Raw genomic sequence first — 21,804 nt, 5'->3', positions numbered from 1 at the left:
TTCCAGAAGCACATATTGCGAGGTCAGGCACTGATGTTGATTGAGAAGGCCTGGCTCACAGTCTCTGCTCTAATTCATCCCAAAGGTGTTCTATCGGTTTGAGGTCAGGACTCTGTGCAGGCCAGTCAAGTTCCTCCACCCCTTGTGGACAAGCCTTCCCAGAAGAGTTGAAGCTGTTATAGCTGCAAAGGGTGGGCCAACTCAATATTGCACCCTACGGACTAAGACTGGGATGTCATTAAAGTTCATGTGCATGTAAAGGCAGGCGTCCCAATACTTTTGATAATATAGTGTATACAACGATGTCTATTTATTTCTCAGGAGAGTGAATTTTAAATGTATGTATTGTCAGGACGGACAGAGGAAATCGCAGTGTATAAGAGAGAATACTGTGGATCTTCAGGTGTGAATGTATTAAAGTATTCAGGGCCATACATAGCTTGTTACAGGTATTCATGACCTGCCACTCCCCTCTGGGTTGAAAAAATAAGTCCAAAGTCTTTCCCCCACTGAGTAACAACAGACATCTACAATGTTTTTTTTTAATATGTGTATCACCGTCCTAGTATTGGATGCTAGGTACATTTTTAGTTTTCGGCTTGCTCTGTAATCAGAGGAGCGATTGTTTGTTTGCTTTGTTCTGCTCATGGATTCACAGGTTAGGAGTTTGATTGTTTCCCCTGCCTCTGGGAGAAGCTTTCAGAGAGACTGATGTTGAACGAGAAGGAGCTTAGAGAGGGACAATCAAAAGACTGGCCTGAATATTTACTATGCCCTGGCCAATCCCTGGGGAGTTGTGCCCAAAAGGTGGTTTTGGAGGTGGTAATAAGGTTGGGGGACATTGTCTTTTCCCCATGAGGAATGAGGGATGGATTGGTGAGCTTCAGGGGGCTGCTTGCCCCTCAGACATTTCTGGACTGGCTGCTGACCTTCACTATCAATGGATCAAGCTTGAGGGGACATCTGCTCTGGGGCTTGTGAGTAGAGACTTTAAGGCCCCTTTCACATGGGCCCCATCAGTTTAGCCACGTTAAAAACGTGTCAGTTCTTATCCGTTTCTTCATCGGTCTTCTGTTCCTTTAATCTCCATTTTCATCCGTCTTCCGTTCCGTTAATATCCGTTTTCATCCATTAATTACACGTTTACATTCATTTTTTCATCTGTTTTTGTATCCATTTTCATCCGTTTACAGCAGTTTCTGTGCCTTTAAGGAAATTACCCAGAAACCATTGCTCCTCCCATCCTAAATTGCCATGTGTGAACAATTTGCCGACTACTTTCTATCTCCACCAGGAGAAGTTCCATGGCAGTACCAATATATATATAAATAATGCAGTGCAAATTTAAATGTATTAATTAATTAATTTGGTTATTTCATTGTGTTTTGATAGCATAAAAAGACACAAAAGCACATGATATGTTCAAAACCGTTTTAGTTTTATTATTCTGCATAACCCTTTTAAAATAAAGGTTTTTTCACTTTGTTTTTTTATTTGTCAAAGTATGAACTTTGAATTATTTCTTCAAAACGGATCTTAACTGATCGGACGTTGACGGACATTGTCAGTTAATATCCGTTTTGACGGATCTGGACATAGCCTTGTACGTTAAAAAAAAAACGGATAAAAACAGAAGCGGAGGTTAACTGATGGTAACGGATAATCATGCATTTGCCCATAGGAATGCATTGTCGTCTGTTGACGGATGGAAGAAAAACGGATAGACGGTCCGTCCGTGTGAAAGGGGCCTAGTCCCCAGCTGTGAGACTGTGTTTAATCCTTCAAAGAGTAAAATAGGTGTCAGACCCAGTGACAAGGGGGCAATGTAGTTCTCTGGAAGGAATCAGACCGGTGAAGTTCTTATATGTCACATTATAAAATGTCGTGAAGACCCCTTCCTGGTCTTGGTCACTAAGATTAAAGTGGTTTTAAAGTCAAAATATTTTTTGACTTAATGCATTCCCTGCATTAAAGCGCAGTTCCACCCAGATTTTTTTTTTTCTTGTTCACCCGTTCTGCTGCACTGCATTAAATACTTTAATGCATGTGATTAATGTTCAATTCCTGTTTTTTTTTTTTTTTTTAAATCACTCGCGTTTGTTTTCTACATTGCTGAGCGCTTCCATCTTCACTGTGGGCATGTGAAGCCCACTAGGAGTCTGTTCCAGGATAAGGTGCTGCTGGATACCCAGCTACCCAGCATGCACCTCCTGATCTCGCGCGTGTGAAGATTATTTTGTTGCCATAAGAGGATGTGCCCGCCCCCTTGTTATGGCAATGCAATCCTGCGGTGATGCACACTGACTCCTGGGAACGATGACAAATATCTCCCAGGAGCCAAGGCGCCGCAGGATATGACGTACAATGCTACAGCCAAGAAGAGGCAGATTACAAGGGACACCCTAGCAACAAGGCACACACAGTAAGTAAAAAGAAATAAAAAATCATGCCAAATCTTGTTATACTTACAGCAAGGAACTTATTCAGATCAAGATTAAATTACGGGTGGAACTCCGCTTTAAGGTAAAAAAAAACGCCCTACTAACTGTTCTACCTACCCCCCTCTGTAAACACTTACCTGTTACTACCTCACTTCCTGGTCTCACTGTGAGGAGGGAGCGGGGCATGGCTTACCAACGATGTGTGCATCTATGGAAGCACACAGCCCAGCTCTGTAGAGCACACACATGGGGGCTCCCATAGCACCTGACTTGCTAAGGAAGCAGGGAGAAGCGGACAGCTTCAGCGAAGGACTTCCAGAGAACTAGGTAAGGGACCACTCTGTGCAATACCGTTGCACATAGCAGGTATTAAGGAGCCAGGATGTCACCCAAAGGCTCCTTTGTCCCAGCCATTGTTGGCTCTTCCTCCTCTCCCCTACAGCAGCCGCTCACTGACGAAGGGAAGCTGCAGCTGCGGGATCACAAAACCTGGTTCGGAGACAGTTAAAAATAGGTAAGTACACACATCTTTTTTTATACAAGTTAGGCAGAATAGGTAGGAGGATGGAGGAGTGAATTTTTAAAAAAAAAATAGTTACATTTAGACTTTTCTTTCACTTAAAGGGGTTTTAAAGGTTCCTGTTCTTTTCACCTTAATGCATCCTATGCATTAAGGTGAAAAAACACCTGGCAGTGACCAGCTCTGCCCGGGGTTCTCGGCTCTTGATTGGATTGATAGCAGCGCAGCCATTGGCTCCCACTGCTGTCAATCAAATCCAATGACCCTGGGGGCGGGGCCGAATCATATGGACACCGAATGATGGACTCGAGAGCCCGCCCGCAAGGTAACCCTCCCGGGAGAGCGCTTCTCCTAGGGGGTTATCTGATGTGGGGAGGACCCGTGAGAGCCGCCGAGAGGGACCCCAGAAGACGGTGTTCGGGGCCACTCTGTGCAAAACGAGCTGCACAGTGGAGGTAAGTATGATATGTTTGTTATTTTTTTTTAAATAAACAAAGCTTTACAATCACTCTAAGGCAAGGGTCTTCAAACTATGTTCAAGAACTACAATTCCCATCATGCCTAGCCATGTCTGTGAATGTCAGAGTTTTACAATGCCTCATGGGATGTGTAGTTCCGCAACAGCTGGAGGGCTGTAGTTTGAGGATCCCTGCTCTAAGGCCTCTTTCACACGGACTGTCCGTTCAGGTCCGGCTGTCAGTTTTTTAGGCGGATCTGAACGGACCCTCCATAGACCTCTATGGAGCGTCGGATGTCAGCGGTGACATGTCCGCTGACATCCGACCCGCTCTGATCCGAAAAGTGTAACGGAGGAAAAACCTACTTTTCCATCCGTTTTCGGATCGGGTAACGACGGACTCTACGGTCCGTCCTCATCCGATCCCCCATAGGGGAGAGCGGCGCTCTGACAGGTCCGTCGCTGCACAGTGTGCAGTGACGGACCTGTCATTTTCCTGCTCCACCAATCCGCGCCGAGCAAGCGGATGTTCACGGGGTGGATCATCACTGATCCGCCCCGTGTGAAAGAGCCCTAAGGATGGGGAAATCAATTGTAGAGGTATAATTGTAATGTTTACATTACGATTAGAAGTGAGAACAAAATGTATTTTTACTATTATTTTATATATATATATATATATATACACAGCTCCCTCCAGTTTGACCTAACGGTGTATGATATTTTTATTATATCTCTTTCAATAAAAATATAATGAATAAAAAAATGTAAGTTTTATTAAACTCCAGAATTTGCCTTATTATTAGTGTGGCAATGCCCAGCATGGCAGCAAGCATATTAAAAAATCAGTATCAGCCAATCAGGTTGTATGGACATTCCACAGTGCTGTTAGTCTGACATAAGGAATGTTGCTTACAGGAGGAAAAGCACAAAGATGACATCATCAATGTGTTGTTGCTTCTTTACTGTCATTTCAACATACTGGATCAAAGGAGGCGACACCGCTATATTCCCCAACTAATACAGAAAGTGGTGTCTGACTCAACAGTATGGCGGGATGTGTAACTTACAATAGTAGCTGGAGCATGAATGTTATGCCACAGTACTGACAGTAATATCAGGCTTTGTCTACTGGTATTATGTACACACATCATCACATATCTTCCTCTTCATTGTGTATTTTCTGGGGTGTTTGCAGATTCTAACGGAAGCAAAGCCAACACAAGAATAAGGAAAACTAAGAAGAGAATATCATGGAGCCTCAGCCTGATGTTCCACCACAGCATAATGAGGTAACAACTACGAGGATTCCCCCCTATTCCTTTTGTATTTATTGTATTACAGGTACTTATATAGGTCTGTCAATGTACGCAGTGCTTCACATATACCCTGCATTGTCAAAAGTATTGGGACGTCTGCCTTTACACGCACGTTAACTTTATTGGCATCCCAGTCTTAGTCCGTAGGGTTCAATATTGAGTTGGCCCATCCTTTGCATCTGTAACAGCTTCAACTCTTCTGGGAAGGCTGTCCACAAGGTTTAGGAGTGTGTCTATGGGAATGTTTGACCATTCTTCCAGAAGCGCATTTGTGAGGTCAGGCACTGATGTTGGACAAAAAAACAATATATCCTGTCGCAAAGTGGGAGCCAAATCAAGGGGTATTATGTATAAAACGGTTAAGGAATAGTCCAAGTTTAGTCCATTAATCCATAAATAGTATATATATTATGTACAGTGGGGAAAATTATTATTTGATACCCTGCAGATTCTGTATGTTTGCCCACTTACAAAGAAATGAAGGGTCTAGAATTTTTATCATAGGTGTATCTTAAACGATAGACAGAATATCAACCAAAAATACAGAAAAAAACACACAAAAAAACAAATGATATAAATTAGGTTGCAGTTCAGTGAGTAAAATAATTATTTGATCCCCAAGCAAAATATGACTTAGTACTTGGTGGAGAAACCCTTGTTGGCAAGCAAAGAGGTAAGACGTTTCTTACAGTTGGTGACCAGGTTTGCACACATCTCAGGAGGGATTCTGGTCCACTCGTCTTTACAGATCTTCTCTAATACTATAGAAAATTTATGGAGGGAGCTGAAACTTTGCCAAGAAAGTTGCCAAGAGACAGCCAAGAAACCTGAAGGATTTAAAGTCTGGAGACTGACTAAGCCACTCCATGACCCTAATGTGCTTCTTGAGCCACTCCTCTGTTGCATTGACGGTATGTTTTGGGTCATTGTCATGCTGGCAGACCCATCGATGACCCATCCTCAGGGTTCTGGCTGAGGGAAGAAGGTTCTCATCCAAGATTTTACAATACATGGCCCCATCCATTGGCCCCTCAATACGCCAAAGTCATCCCACTGCTGCCAGCGGCTCCGGTAAGCGGCGGAGGGCACCGGATCGCGGCGGGAGGGGGGGCACCGGATCACGGCGGGAGGGGGGGCCCCTCTCCCGCCAGTGATAAAAGAGATCTCGCGGCGAACCTGCCATAGAGACCACTTTTATCTAAAAGCTGACCGCGCACTGAAGAAGAGGATACCGGGGTTATGGTAGCCAGCTGCTGCCATAACAACGATATTCCTCTTCAAACAGCCGATGTATAATGACGGCGTGTGGTCGGCAAGTGGTTAAATTGCAAATCCTGTTCTCTTGGCAAAAAAGGAAAAAAAATGAACTCAAACATAGACATTTTCAGTTTTAGTAAACTGTATTGCAGAACCATACTTGCATCTGTGCTGTAGGAATTTAAGTTTGCCAAAACCTTTCAAAATTAGTACTACAGTGCCTTGAAAAAGTATTTATACCCCTTGAAATTTTCTACATTTTGTCATGCTACAACCAAAAACGTAAATGTATTTTATTGGGATTTCATGTGATAGACCAACACAAAGTGGCACATAATTGTGAAGTGGAAGGAAAATGATAAATGGCTTTCCAATTTTCTTTTTTTAAATATCTAAAGTGTGGCATGCATTTGTATTCAGCCCCTTTACTTTGATACCCCAGAGTCTGGGTTCACACCTATGCAAATTGGATGTGGATTTCCTGCATCCAATTCGCATAGCAGGAGAATGTGACCGGCTCTCTATAGAGCAGGTTCACATGTCTCCGGGGCGGCTGCGGAGCGCACTGCGTCTTTGCTTCCGTTTCAGGGCTGAATTCAGGCAAAGATTCTGCCCTAATTCGTCCCTGAATCAGAGAACAGGGATGGACAGCGTTGCTGTGCAATCCACGGCCGGTTTAGGTGTGAACTAAAATCTAGTGGAACCAATTGCCTTCAGAAGTCACCTAATTAGTAAATAGAGTCCACCTGTGTGTAATTTAATCTCAGTATAAATACAGCTGTTCTGTGAAGCCCTCAGAGGTTTTTTAGAGAACCTTAGTGAACAAACAGCATCATGAAGGCCAAGGAACACACCAGACAGATCAGGAAAAATTTTTGGAGAAGTTTAAAGCAGGGTTAGGTTATAAAAAAATATACCAAGCTTTGAACATCTCATGGAGCACTGTTCAATCCATCATCCGAAAATGGAAAGAGTATGACACAACTGCAAACCTACCAAGACATGGCCGTCCACCTAAACTGACAGGCTGGGCAAGGAGAGCATTAATCAGAGAAGCAGCCAAGAGGCTCATGGTAACTCTGGAGGAGCTGCAGAAATCCACAGCTCAGGTGGAAGAATCTGTCCACAGGACAACTATTAGTCGCGCACTCTGGCCTTTAGGGAAGAGTGACAAGAAGAAAGCCATTGTTGAAAGAAAGCCATAAGAAGTTTCCTTTACAGTTTGCGAGAAGTCATGTGGGGGGACACAGCAAACATGTGGAAGAAGGTGCTCTGTTCAGATGAGACCAAAATTTAAGTTTTTGGCCTAAAAGTAAAACGCTATGTGTGGCGAAAAACTAACACTGCACATCACCCTGAACACGCCATCCCCACCGTGAAACATGGTGGTGGCAGCATCATGTTGGGATGCTTTTCTTCAGCAGGGACAGGGAAGCTGGTTCTACAATACGAAGTATTGACTCAGGGGGGCTGAATACAAATGCAACCCACACTTTTCACATATTTATTTGTAAAAAATTTGGAAAACCATTTATCATTTTCCTTGCTCTTCACATTTATGTGCCACTTTGTTTTGGTCTATCACATAAAATCCCAATAAAATACATTTACGTTTTTGGTTGTAACATGACAAAATGTGGAAAATTTCAAGGGGTATGAATATTTTTTCAAGGCACTGTAAGTGTGAGGTCCTGCCTTCACTATAATTACAGGAACATCTCAAGTGTTCTAATATGAAACACTGTGACCTTAGATAAGTAGGTTTGTGACCAAGGATGCCTGTTATTTTAAAGTGATTGTAAAGCTTTGTTTTTTTTTTTTTTAAATAACAAACATATCATACTTACCTCCACTGCGCAGTTCGTTTTGCACAGAGTGGCCCCGATCCTCCTCTTCTGGGGTCCCTCGGCGGCTCTCACGGCTCCTCCTCACATCTATAACTCCCTAGGAGAAGCACTCTCCCGGGGGGGGGGGGGGGGGGGGGGGGGTAGTTACCTTGCGCGCGCGCTCCCGATTCCAGCATTTGCATCTATAGACGCAGAATGTAGGGCTCGTCCCCGCCCTATCTAAAAGTGTTTGTTAGATTTGGTTTTAATGTTTGTTGCCTGCCCGAAGTCTATTTAAAACTACATGTCCATCTGAGACTACCCCGTCCACAAGGTGCCAACACTGCTTCATGACTTCACTGAAGAACACACGGTGTTGTCATCCTGTTAAAGGACATGGAAAAATAACAGATTTACTGGCAGAACAGGTAATAAAACTATGTTAGATGGGGGAACATGGGGGCTGATATTACCTGGTCTACCCAGTCCCTCCCCTCTAGACTTGTGTAGAATTTGTTGGGAGAGGCAAGGTGTGGATTTTCTGCCACCTTGCCCATGCTTGTGAGGGCGACCTGCAGTGCTCCCCTAGGTCTGCATTCTTGAACCTAAGCAAAGCATGCTCAGGTGTTATTAACCACTTACCTACTGGGCACTTTCACCCCCTTCCTGCCCAGGCCAATTCTCAGATTTCAGAGCTGTCGCACTTTGAATGACAATTGCGCAGTCATAGAACACTGTACCCATATGAAATTTTTATCATTTATTTTATACAGATAGACCTTCATTTGGTGGTATTTAATCACCACTTGTTTTTTAATTTTTTGCTAAACAAAGCAAAAAAGATCATAAATTTTGCAAAAACAAGTTTTCTTCGTTTTTTGTTATAAATTTTTGCAAATAAATAATCTTTCTTCTTCAGTGATGTGTGCTGATTAGGCTGCACTAATAGCCATGGATGAGGCAGCACTGATAAGCTGCACTGATGGGAACTGATAGGTGGCACTGATATGCTGCACTGATGGGTACTGATAGGTGGCACTGAGGGGCACTGATATGCTGCACTGATGGGCACTAATGGACACTGAATCTTTGAATGACAATTGCGCGGTCATGCAACACTGCACCCATATGAAATTTTTATACATTTTTTCACACAACTAGAGCTTTCTTTTGGTGGCATTTATTCACAGCTGGGTTTTTTATTTTTTGCTAAACAAACAAGAAAATACCAAAAATTTAAAAAAAAAAAAAAAACCTTTTCTGTTAAAACATTTTGCAAATAAGAAATTTGTCTTCTTCACTGATGTGCACCGATGAGGCCGCATTGATGGGCACTGATGAGGCTGCATTGATGGGCACTGATGAGGCTACATTGATTTGCACTGATGGGCTGCACCGATGAGGCTGCATTGATGGGCACTGATAAGGCTACTCTAAATGGCACTGATAGGCTGCACTGATGAGGCTGCATTGATGGGCACTGATGAGGCTGCATTGATGGGCACTGATGAGGCTGCACTGATGGGCACTGATAGGCTGCACTGATTGGCACTGATAGGCTGCACTGATTGGCACTGATAGGCTGCACTGATTGGCACTGATAGGCTGTACTGATGGGCTAAACTGATGAGGCTGCATTGATAGGCACTGATGAGGCTGCACTAATGGGCACTGATGAGGCTGCACTTATGGACACTGATGGGCGGCACTGATGAGCCTGCACTGATAGGAGGCACTGATGGGCACTGATGAGGCTGCACTGATAATCAGGGCACTGATGATTAGTGCCTTGATTATCAGTGTTATTGATGTCCTGACAGCCTTGCCAGTTAACGGCTCTCCTTTCCTCCAACAGAGACAGCGTGGGAGGAATGCAATACCAATAACTGGCAAGTCTGTTTACATGTGATCAGCTGTGATTGGACACAGCTGATCACATGGTAAAGAACCGCTTTGTTTGGCCATTTACCCCAAACTGTGATCAGCTGTGTCCGAAGGACAATGCAGTTACAGAGCACACCCGATGCCCGCTGCAGGTGGAGGGGTCCTGGGAGGACATCTATTGACACCCTCCCAGAACTGGATGCGCTGTAGTCATTATTTCACTATAGCATGGTTGGCTAAAGGAAAATTTTTTCCTAGATTTTTATTTTTAACTGGTTCTTCCATCCACACAAACAAGGTTAATGGAGAAATCCTCCCCACTGTGCCATTGTATTCTGACAGCAGGGCTCCTCTCAGGCCAGTTTCAGAATTCCTTTATTGCAAATCAGGTGACACATATTGGCAACTATCATATATGTCTAGCCTCACAGGCATAGGACCAGGTGTGGTCTGGTATATTCATGGCTCTGTGATAAGGAATGTCCAAATGAAACCTTGGCAACAACTCTGATTTCATCCACTCCTTCTCTAATGTCTGTGTCTAATGCCATTTGGACCTCCAAGATGGATACAAATGTGCATGTCTATGTGCAATGCTAGTAAGAAAAGACAAAACAGTTGTAAAATAATTTGACTGTAATTTAAAGTCTATGAACACTTTAAATTTGTGTTTAATAAAAATAAAGAAATAAAACTTTGCCATGCTAAAATAAAAAAAAAATCTATGTCATTGTCCAGATTCTATACTGTAGTTGGATCCTAACAGGGTAATATATATCCTTCTCTATACAGACCAGCAAATTCAAAGACCAAATCAGCAAATCTGTGCCAACCAATAAAAATCACAATGTGTCTTCACCAGCGGAATCACCAGCAGTTTTACTACAAGAAGTCAAACAGTCTCTTTCACAACTGCAAGTTGTCTCCTGCGAGCTGCTCAGTGATATCCAGAGTAAAATGAGCTCGATAAGAAAGAATTCCACACTACATATGCTGAATCTCAACAGACTTTATAAGAACTGTCACCAGTTGCTGGAAGTCGAGGAAGAGATGAAATTGGCCAACAGTAGGAGAGTAGAAAATGAAGAAGAACATGAGCTAGAGGAGAATCTCCTGAACTTGGTGCAGTGTATGGAGTCACTAAAAAAGAAAACGACAAAGGAACAAGTAAGCAACCATGGTGCTTTGTTAAGGAAACTGTCACTGTCATTTAAGATGGGACTAGATGGCTGGGAGCCTCCTGTGTATCTTCGACTATCCAAGGAAATGACTCATATAGTGAAACCCATACCAGAAGAGATAGCATTTGATCCAGAAAGTGCTCATCCAAACCTCAGCCTATCTCCGGATCTTAAACAAGTGAGATTTGAGCCCAGTCTTGAGACAAAGGAGCGAAAGAAGGACTGTTTTGAGCCAGGTTTATATATTTTGGGAAAGCCTGGATTTAAATCAGGTCGCCACTATTGGGAAGTAGACGTGGGCAGCAAGAGCAGTTGGATCATTGGTGTCGTGCGGGAGTCAGTAGAACGCAAAGGAGAATGGGAATTAAATTCAGCAAACGGCTATTGGGTTTTGCGTAAGCAAGACACTGCATTTTATGGGATTGGGGAATTTTTTGTGATCCTAAAACTGGAAACTTTGCCCTTGAGGATTGGAGTTTGCTTGGACTTATTCAAAAATCACCTGGCTTTTTATGATGCTGACACAACAGGACTTATTTTTCAGGTCTCTGTCTGTTCTGGACAGAAGCTGTTTCCTTTTTTTTGCCCTGGAATGCCCATGAGTGAAGAAGACTGGTGCCCATTAAATTTGTGCCCTTAAAGGAAAACAAAGTCACCTAAGCAGATGTAAAGGTGCTCAGTGAACTGTGCAAAAGCAGCAAAGCGCTATTGCTTTAAAATACATTAAAATCAGAAAACAATCAGTTGCTGGATAACATAATTAATATTTACATTATTTTATAGTAAATTTATTTCCAGAAAGGTTTTAAAGCTTGGACTGGATTTTTCTGTAGAGAAAATTAATTCACAATGTGTGAATATATTTACCAGTCAGCTCAATCCAAAAAGTATTAAATGAGTTCATCTCCGAATGAGTGCAATGAGATTAACCTTCATTTTTGTTTCAGCTGGAAGATGGTGGAACTCCGTTCCACCAGCTCTGACTCAGGCCCTCTACTCCCTGCTCACCACTATCACTTGTAAACACAGAAGTCCAACTTCCGTCTTTACAAGTGATAGCTTGTCTCCAATGGCTCCCAGAGATGCAGGTGCCTAGGGTGCAGTGCAGATGCCGACACCCCCACTGGATGATCTCCCCGCCAGTCAGAGGCAGTGCCACCTACAGTATGTGGGGAGGTATTACTGGGTGCTTCAGCTTAATACAGCAGCACCAGTAAGACATGTGGAATATGGTGAAGTTTTTAAGGAGGTGGGGAAAATTATGGATCAGTGGAGGAGGGGGGGGGTTGCATGAGGAGGTCAGAGTTGAAGATGGGTGGAAGTGAGATATGGATGGGGGATGCAGAAGTAACCAGCTGTGGAAGAAGGCTGAACTCTGCACTGTGTGTGTAGCGCACCCCTGAAGTTTGCACGATGTAGGTAGCACACCCTCGAACTCTGCACTCTGTGTGTAGCCCAACCCCCCGGAACTCTGCACCTAATGCACTCCTGGTATTCAATGCCTCTTTAAGACCCTCCAACTGTTATTTGAAATAACTGTTATGTGAAATTTGACCACACCCACTATTTGATGGAAGGTGTGTGTGTGTGGGTAGTGGTTGAGTTCCTGTACCTGTGTTCTGAGAAAGAAAGCCCTGGTTTCTTACTACCTTGTAATCAATATATATATTATATATATTAAAAAAATACAACTATGCTATATATATATATATATATATATATATATATATATATATATATATATATATATATATATATATATATATATATATATATATATATATATATATATATATATAAAAAACTGTTTGCACATCAATACTTGAGTCTGTGCACATAATTTCCAGTGCATTTCCTCTTACCCAGAAAGTCAAGGTGCTGAGCTGCAGGTAAAACTGTCCATTGAAATGAATGGCTCTGCGCACCTGTACTCGGGTATATGCCGGTGCTCATGTAAACAAGAGTTTAGTGTATGGGTGTATGTAAAACATAGAAAATAATTTTTTGCATACGCCCCATGCTACACTCATGTTTATGACAGCACCGGCTTATACCTGAATACGACTACGTATAGCCATTTATGTCTATTTGAGTCTGTAGGCTGGAAATTATGTTGGACGAGCTCAGACATCCATGTCTAAGAGCTTTTACCTGCAAAAGGATTTCTATTACTAGTTGTCATAACATATACCAGGCTATACAGCCAGGCCAGTGATTTACCTTTTTTTGCAGTTAAAATATACAGCTAGGTGACACTTATGCCGTGTACACACGACCGGACTTTTCGACCAGACTGGTCCGACGGAACAAATCAACCGTGTGTGAGCTTCATCGGACCTTCAGCTGACCTTTTCTGTCTAAAATCAGACGGACTTTAGAACATGTTTCAAATCTTTCTGACGGATTCGAGTCCAGTCGAAAAATCAGTTCGTCTGTATGCTAGTCCGACGGACGAAAAAGGACGCAAGGGCAGCTATTGTCTACTGGCTATGAACTTCCTTATTCTAGTCCCTTCGTACGTCATCACGTTCAGACGAACGGACTTTAATTTGTGTGCAAGTCCGGTCGTTCGAAAGTAAGTCATAACTCCGTTGAAAGACCGTCGGAAAGACCGTCAGACCTTTGATGCTGAAAAGTCCGCTTGTGTATACACGGCATTAGCCTGGGATTGGACAATAAAGGAGCAGCAGCAACGCAGTAGTGATGACTCATTACTATTTTTACTCTGAGGATGGCCATAGATAGTCATTTTCTTTTCTTTTTGGTTGGGCAGTGGGCTGACCGAACAAAAACTAAAGTGTGGATCTCCCCATCCACACATGCAAGGTGAAGGAAGGGATCTCCCTGTTGTGCCATTGTATTCTGACAGCAGGACTCCACCACTGTTAGCATAAACTGATCAGCAGCTGCACCAGATTGACTGCAAGACACTGATGGACAAAAGTTTTCTAACAGTCCTATTTGATAGAAGTTGACTGTTAGATCAACTCCTGAGAAGTGGGAACGGCGATAGTTAGATCAAAATTGAATCCATTTACGGGCAACTTGAGTGCTGCCGCACAGCAGATTTAGGCTGGGTTCACACTCATGCGAATTGGATGTGGATTTCCCCGCATCCAATTCCCATGAGAGGAGAGTGTGACCAGTTCTCAATGGAGCTGGTTCACACACCTCCGTCCTAAGCGTCTTTGCCTCCGTTTCAGGTCCAAATTCAGGCAAAAATTCGGACCTGATTCCCACCTGGAACAGAGAACGGAGACGCACTGGACCCCCTGTTGTGAGCCGGGGCTGCAGCTAGTGTGAACCCAAGCTTAAAGAGGCTGATATCAAGTCAAAATGAGATACTTGGATATATAAATAATATATAGATAATAATAATAGATAATGTAAATGAGTTTATTTAAAAAATATATTTAATAACCATATACCCCTATTAATTACCTCTATTGATTATGAAACTCTCTTAACTAGCGTTTTTAATATGCAAAAAACTCATCTTTGCAAGTTTATGGAGACCTCTGCATCTCCTTAGAAGTTTGCCTAATGGTAGTTGCATCATGAGTACATATGCAAGTGCCTTTTAATGTCCATGGGCTGCACTAGCAATCCAGTTGCTATCCAGTTCCAGTTCCAGGCATTTTTGTTTTGTTTTAGATAGAGTGGAGTAGGGTTATGCCGCATACACACGAGCGGACTTTACGGCAGACTTTGCCCGGCGGACTTTTCGACGGACTTTATGACAGACTTTCCAAATGAACGGACTTGCCTACACACAATCCACCAAAGTCCGTAGAATTCGTACGTGATGACGTACAACCGGACTAAAACAAGGAAGTTCATAGCCAGTAGCCAATAGCTACCCTAGCGTGGCTTTTTGTCCGTCAAACTAGCATACAGACGAGCGGACTTTTCGACCGGACTCGAGTTTGACGGATAGATTTAAAACATGTTTCAAATTTAAGTCCGTCCAACTTTTGAGAAAACAAAGTCCGCTGGAGCCCACACACGATCGAATTGTCCGACGAAATCCCATCCGCCGGGCAAAGTCTGCCGTAAAGTCCGCTCGTGTGTACGCGGCATTAGACTCTCTTTTTCGGAGAGATTCACCAAACTATTTCCAATGGTGACCATTGTTGCTGAGAAAGTGAAGAGAAGTCCAACATTTTGAATTAAAGTTGTTGCCAGAACAAGAGGTAATAGTAAATCTTCCAATAGGGACACTCGTTTTTGGGCAACCATCTAAAAGGGGAAACCCTTTTACTTTGGGAGATTTCCTGTAATTTCCTGTTACATTTCTACAATTGGAAGTTAAGTGAAATCTCATTAATGGTAGGCAGCCGCCAAAAATAACCTGATAGTTTATCGCTCCTACTCTATCCAAAATAAAAATAAAATGTTTTATCTTAATGGAAGTGCCTTCAACTACAGGGAAGGAAAGTAAAAGTAAAAAAAGAATGAGGTGGTGGACTTTTTCTACCAGAGATACATTTTAAAGTGGGTTAACAGGTGGAATAACTTCAATAGGATGTACATTATCTCACAAAAGTGAGTACACCCCTCACATTTTTGTAAATATTTTATTATATCTTTTCATGTGACAACACTGAAGAAATTACACTTTGCTACAATGTAAAGTAGTGAGTGTACCGATTGTATAACAGTGTAAATTTGCTGTCCCCTCAAAATAACTCAACACACAGCCAATAATGTCTAAACTGCTGACAACAAAATTGAGCCCAATTAGCCATTTTCCCACCCCGATGTCATGTGACTCGTTAGTGTTACAAGGTCTCAGGTGTGAATGGGGAGCAGGTGTGTTAAATTTGGTGTTATCGCTCTCACTCTCTCATACTGGTCACTGGAAGTTTAACATGACACCTCATGGCAAAGAACTCTCTGAGGCTCTAAAAAAAAGAATCATTGCTCTACAGAAATATGGCCTAGGCTATAAGAAGATTGCCAAGACCCTGAAACTGAGCTGCAGCACAGTGGCCAAGACCATACAGCGGTTTAACAGGACAGGTTCCATTCAGAACAGGCCTTGTCATGGTCAACCAAAGGAGTTGAGTGCACATGCTCAGCGTCATATCCAGAGATTGTTTTGGGAAATAGACGTATGAGTGCTGCCAGCATTGGTGCAGAGGTTGAAGGTGTGGGGGGTCAGCCTGCAAGTGCTCAGACCATAAGCCACACACTGCATCAAATTGGTCTGCATGGCTGTCCCAGAAGGAAGCCTCTTCTAAAGATGATGCACAAGAAAGCAAACAGTTTGCTGAAGTCAAGCAGACTAAGGACATGGATTACTGGAACCATGTGGTCTGATGAGACCAAGATAAACTTATTTGGTTCAGATGGTATCAAGCGTGTGTGGCAGCAACCAGGTGAGGAGTACAAAGACAAGTGTGTCTTACCTACAGTCAAGCATGGTGGTGGGAGTGCCATGGTCTGGGGCTGGATGAGTGCTGCTGGCACTGGGGGGCTACAGTTCATTGAGGGAACCATGAATGCCAACATGTACTGTGACATACTGAAGCAGAGCATGATCCCCTCCCTTCGGAGACTGGGCCATACAGGGCAGTATTTCAACATAACGACCCCAAACACACCTCCAAGATGACCACTGCCTTGATAAAGAAGCTGAGGGTAAAGGTGATGGACTCGCCAAGCATGTCTCCAGACCTAAACCCTATTGAGAATCTGTGGGGCATCCTCAAATGGAAGGTGGAGGAACGCAAGGTCTCTAACATCCACCAGCTCCATGATGTCATCATGGAAGAGGACTCCAGTGACAACCTGTGAAGCTCTGGTGAACTCCATGCCCAAGAGGGTTAAGGCAGTGCTGGAAAATAATGGTGGCCACACAAAATATTGACACTTTGGGCCCAATTTGGACATTTTCACTTAGGGGTGTACTCACTTTTGTTGCCAGCGGTTTACACATTAATGGCTGTGTGTTGAGTTATTTTGAGGGGACAGCAAATTTACACTGTTATACAAGCTGTACACTCACTACTTTACATTGTAGCAAAGTGTCATTTCTTCAGTGTTGTCACATGAAAAGATATAATAAAATATTTACAAAAATGTGAGGGGTGTACTCACTTTTGTGAGATACTGTAATTGGCCTCTTGCTAGAATGCTCACCTCCAAGCTATACCAGCTTGGTGTTTCTGGCCTTGCATTATGTGTCTCATTTTATTTACATTTGCTTATGTCAGATTTTACATCATGTCGAGTAACCTTCCTGCCAATCGGGTTTAAATCATGCTTGATTCAATAAACATCAACACAACTGGCATCCATTCTTTACCATTTTGTACATCAGGATCAATTCATTGATCGAGACGTTTGAATTGTTTTTTGTTTACTACATTTAATATTTTAAATGTTTACATATTTGTAATATGTTTTATCTATTTTTAATGGTACTAGAAAATATGGATCTCTTAATAACACATACCTTACCTTTTGGATATGCCTGCTTTTCTAATACACTATTTCTTCTTTAATATGTTTAGTTTGTTTCAGAGAAATTCAGTTTGTTTGATGTAAAAGACTTCTTCTTCAAATTCTCAACAAGAAACAATGGTGCTTTTTTAAACTTGCTGCTTATGTATATTTAATGTAATTTACCAGAAATTAAAATAATATCAATAAAATAATATCAACAAAATAAGTATACAAAATGTCAGTCATCTGAATTATAAATGTAGTTGTTTTGTAAACTTACTTGAAAGCAATAAAAACTTTTTTCTGTACAGTAATTATTATTACACATTGTTAAAGCTCAGTTGGTCAGGTCCATCTAGGAAATCCTCCTGGGGTCTCCAAACTTTCTAAGCAAAGGGCCAATTTACTATCCTTCAGGCTTTAGGGGGGCCGGATTGTGGCCATTGGGAGTAGAAAATGCCCCAACATCAGTGCTCCATCATTGGATTTAATGGAAGTAATAGTTGCTGGCATCATTGGAAGGATACTACCCCGTTGATGGTGTCAATAGGGGGAATGATGCCCCAAGGGCCAGGTAAAGGCAAGCAAAGAGCCACATTCGCCCCCCCCCCGGGCCACAGTTTGGAGTCCCTTGAGGGTCGCATTGTACTTTTTAAAAATAATTGCAGGCAAAAAAAAATCTCCATCAGGGTCCCTCTTACATCTGGGTACTTATCAAAAGTCCCTATCACAGTCCTGCTTTAAATTAGAGCCCCCATTAAAGTTCCCCCCTTACATCAGGGTCCCCATCTAAGTCTCCTCTTCTGTCAGGATCTCCATCAGAGGCCCCGGTTCCATCAGGGTCCTCATCAGAGCCTAGATCTGAAGCAGAAACTATAGACAGCCTCTACTCACCCTAACCACTTGACCTCCGGAAGATTTACCCCCCTTCATGGCCAGGTCATTTTTTGCGCTGCACTGCGTTATTTTAACTGACTATTGCACGGTCATGTGACGCTGTACCCAAATAAAATGTAAGTCCTTTTTTTTCCCCCCACAAATAGAGCTTTCTTTTGGTGGTATTCGATCATCTCTGTCGCTATAAACAAAATAAAACAACACTTTTGAAAAACAAAAAAAACTATATTTTTTACTTTCTGCTATAAAACATATCCAATAAAATAATGTAAAAAAATGTATCCATAAATTTAGGCCAATATATATTCTGCTACATATTTGTGGTTGAAAAAATTCCAATAAGCGTATATTGATTGGTTTGCGCAAAAGTTATAGCGCTTACAAACTATGAGATATATACTGGAATTTTTATTTTATGTCATTTTTTTGGACTAGTAATGGTGGCGATCAGTGACTTATAGTGGGACTGTGATATTGTGACCGACATTCGGATACTGACACTTTTTGGGAACCAGTGACACTAATACAGTGGTCAATGCTAAAAATATGCACCATCACTGTACTAATGATACTGTCTGGGAAGGGGTTAAACATCTAGGGCAATTAAAGGGTTATATGTGTGCCTAGCCAGTGTTTTGGTGTATTTTGTGTGGTGCTTTCACTAGGGGAAGTAATAGATTTTATTCCCTACTTTGCAGGGAAACAAAATCCAGCACATCCCCACTGGCAGGACAGTCTGCTTTGTTTACATAGGCAAAGCCCTGTCTTGTGTAAATTCATGACAATCGATGGGGGCTGGTGGTAATCCATCGGCCAGTGTGAATAATGCAGATAATGCTCCAGATAATGCTTCCAATGATCAGCGCATGTGCAGTAGTGATGTCACTCCAGTGGGTGTTCCGATCCGCTGGCATGACGTTGTCAAGACTGCGCATGCGCTGATCATTGGAAGCATTATCTGCCGATCAGCAAAGCGTGGAGGCAGAATCTGATCATCAGAATCTGCCCCGCTCTCCGGCCGGCCGGTCTGTTCTGTTGAGGTCTGTGTGTGGCTGCCACTTCCAGCTGGAGGGGGCGCTATCCTCTCGAAAACAGGACTTCGCTCCCATACATCTCTATGTATGGGGAGTGTATGGAGGAGGGGGATTCAATAGAGATCCACCTTGTCACCTGCTGGCTGGAGAGCAAGGCCTCTGCGCTTTGAACATTGTAGTTTTGCAAATTGTCGGATAATGCGCATGTGCAGTGTTGACGTAACGCCAGCAGATCGGCAGATCCGCTGGCGTGACATCACTACTGCGCATGCACAGATCATCAGAGGCATTATCCGACGATCTGCATTATTCGACAGAACATCAGCACCTGGTGATCGACATCTGCTGTGTTTAATCCCACCACAGCCGAGTCTCTGCCAGCGCGCGTGCGCGCCCCCTACCTGGAAGCGTCAGATCATGCTCCAGGTACGTGATCTGGCGCAGCCAAGCCACCTTGCTGACGTATATCTTGGTTATATGGTGGGCAAGCAGTTCATCTTTAATCAGTGCATTTTGAGGATATGTCATTGACCCTAGCTAGGCCAAATAAAACCTTGTAATGGACCAGCCTTCTCCCTACAATCTGCAGATCTCAGTGCAAGGCGATTGAAAGGAAGGGACACCCCCCATTCACCAAGTCCACAGGATCAGAGCTGATCCAACTTCAATAGTTCTAAGTTGTAAACCTGGAAAAAGGGGTCAGCAATTGCAGCTTTCATCTTCCTTGTCATGATAGGTATATTTGAACCTGGTTAACTGAAAAAAAAAAAAACAAGCTATCACCTGCAGAAATGGTTCATGACTTATGAGCCATATATACACCCTTACACCACAATGATTTGTTTATTCACCCTAAAATCATGGCACACATCTTATGAATAATACAGAAAGTGATGGAACAGATTTTTCCGTATGGAGCCGATCTGCATACTCTTCCACTAGGCTTAATAAATTAGGGTTAGTAAATTAGTATTTGGACAGCTAATGCATTTTCACATGGAATCCCAAAGTGTACCCGAACCAGAGTCTGGAGAAGGACCAGAGGTGTGCTGGAGTCACCTGAATGCTGAGACCAGGGGAGGTGAAGATGAGGGGGTGCTGCGGCTGCAAAGAGAGGAGTTCTGTCCTCCTGTCTTCTGCCAACTGCTGAGGCAAGGTGTGTGTGTGTGTGTGTGTGGGGGGGGGGGGGGGGGGCGGAAACGAGGGGGTGGGGGTGTACCACAGCTGCAGGAGAGGACAGAGGTACATATTCAGCCCCTGGGCTTTGTGTTTCATACATATGTGTAGGAGAGTCTCCCGGTTGTACATACCTTTGAACAGCTCTTGAGAATGGAAAGACAGAAGCATATTATAGGTTGGTGCCAATTTAGCCAATAGTCTTGCTTCTATCTGTGCCACACATATTCCTCCGCTACATAAGAATCTCAATAAGAACTGCCTGTATGTATAATGTCCTAACCACGATTACAACCCTGTGTATCTTAATGGTTTCTTCATACATCCAAATATTTGTCCATATGGATGGATTTATTCTACCATTAAGGATAAGGACAAAGAAAGGTTAGAATAGAGCTGGTCTCCACTCACCTTCTATGGGAGTGCTAGGTGCTGACACCTATCTCTGCAGAGCTCCTCCCCTATCACTGCTTCTTCTACCACTCATATGACCCCAACCCCACACTATTCCTCAGTCCAGCCAAACTCCACATAATATTTTATAAGCAGTTACAGCAAAACATTTTTTTTCTTTTGGGATGAAGGCTTTACATTAACACCTTCCCACCCAGCCTATAGCAGAATGACAGCCAGGCGGGGGATTTACCATTCTGACCGCACGTCATATGACGTCCCTCAGAATGGCCGTTTGTCCGTGTCCCTCCGACACACCACATCACTGATCTTGGTAAAGAGCCTCTGACATAGGCTCTTTACCATGTGATCAGCTGTGTCTAATCACAACTGATCACAGTGCGAATAGGAAATGTCGGTTATCGGCTTTCCTCTCCTCACACTGACAGCGTATGAGGAGAGGAGAGCTGCTAAGCTGCTTTCTTCACAGGGGAGATCGTTCCCATCTGTAATGCATGTCATTGCCCACCAGTGCTGATCACCAGTGCCCACCAGTGATGCCAATCAGTGCCCATAAGAGATGCCAATCAGTGCCCATCACTGCCTCCTTATCAGTGCCGCCTACCACTGCCATCTATCATTGCTTATCAGTGCCACCTATCAGTGCCGCCTATCAGTGCATATCAGTGCCGCCTATCAATGCCCGTCAGTGCTACATATTAGTGCCCATCAGTGTTGCCTATCAGTGCTTATCAGTGCCACCTATCAGTGCCCATCAGTGCCGCCTATCAGTGCCCATCAGTTCTGCATATTAGTGCCTCCTCATCAGTGCCCATCAGTGCCGCCTATAAATGCATATCAGTGTCGCTTTTCAGTGCCGCCTATCAGTGCATATCAGTGCTTATCAGTGCCACCTATTAGTGCCCATCACTGCCGCCTATCAGTGGCCATCAGTGCTGCATATTAGTG

The 21,804-nt window shown here is 43.2% G+C and overlaps 1 protein-coding gene across 4 annotated transcripts in view; it reads left to right on the top strand.

The window, feature by feature from the left end:
* The window catches only part of LOC141114432 (zinc-binding protein A33-like), a 38,472-nt gene that overhangs the window by 3,646 nt on the left and 13,022 nt on the right, over nucleotides 1–21,804 (top strand). For 2 of the 4 annotated variants that reach the window (XM_073608100.1, XM_073608099.1), the window contains exons 2-3: nucleotides 4,617–4,710; nucleotides 10,497–12,540. In XM_073608100.1, the coding sequence (XP_073464201.1) occupies nucleotides 4,672–4,710; nucleotides 10,497–11,525 (1,068 nt within the window). In that variant the 5' untranslated portion in view covers nucleotides 4,617–4,671 and the 3' untranslated portion in view covers nucleotides 11,526–12,540. Of the gene's footprint in view, nucleotides 1–4,616; nucleotides 4,711–10,496; nucleotides 12,541–21,804 lie in introns of those variants that run through there. The other 2 variants (XM_073608103.1, XM_073608102.1) reach the window with 1 other exon arrangement.

The sequence above is a fragment of the Aquarana catesbeiana genome, linkage group LG12 (genome assembly GCF_042186555.1).
Source record: "Aquarana catesbeiana isolate 2022-GZ linkage group LG12, ASM4218655v1, whole genome shotgun sequence".
Taxonomy (NCBI): Eukaryota; Metazoa; Chordata; class Amphibia; order Anura; family Ranidae; genus Aquarana; species Aquarana catesbeiana.
This window is presented reverse-complemented; position numbering and strand designations above follow the sequence as displayed.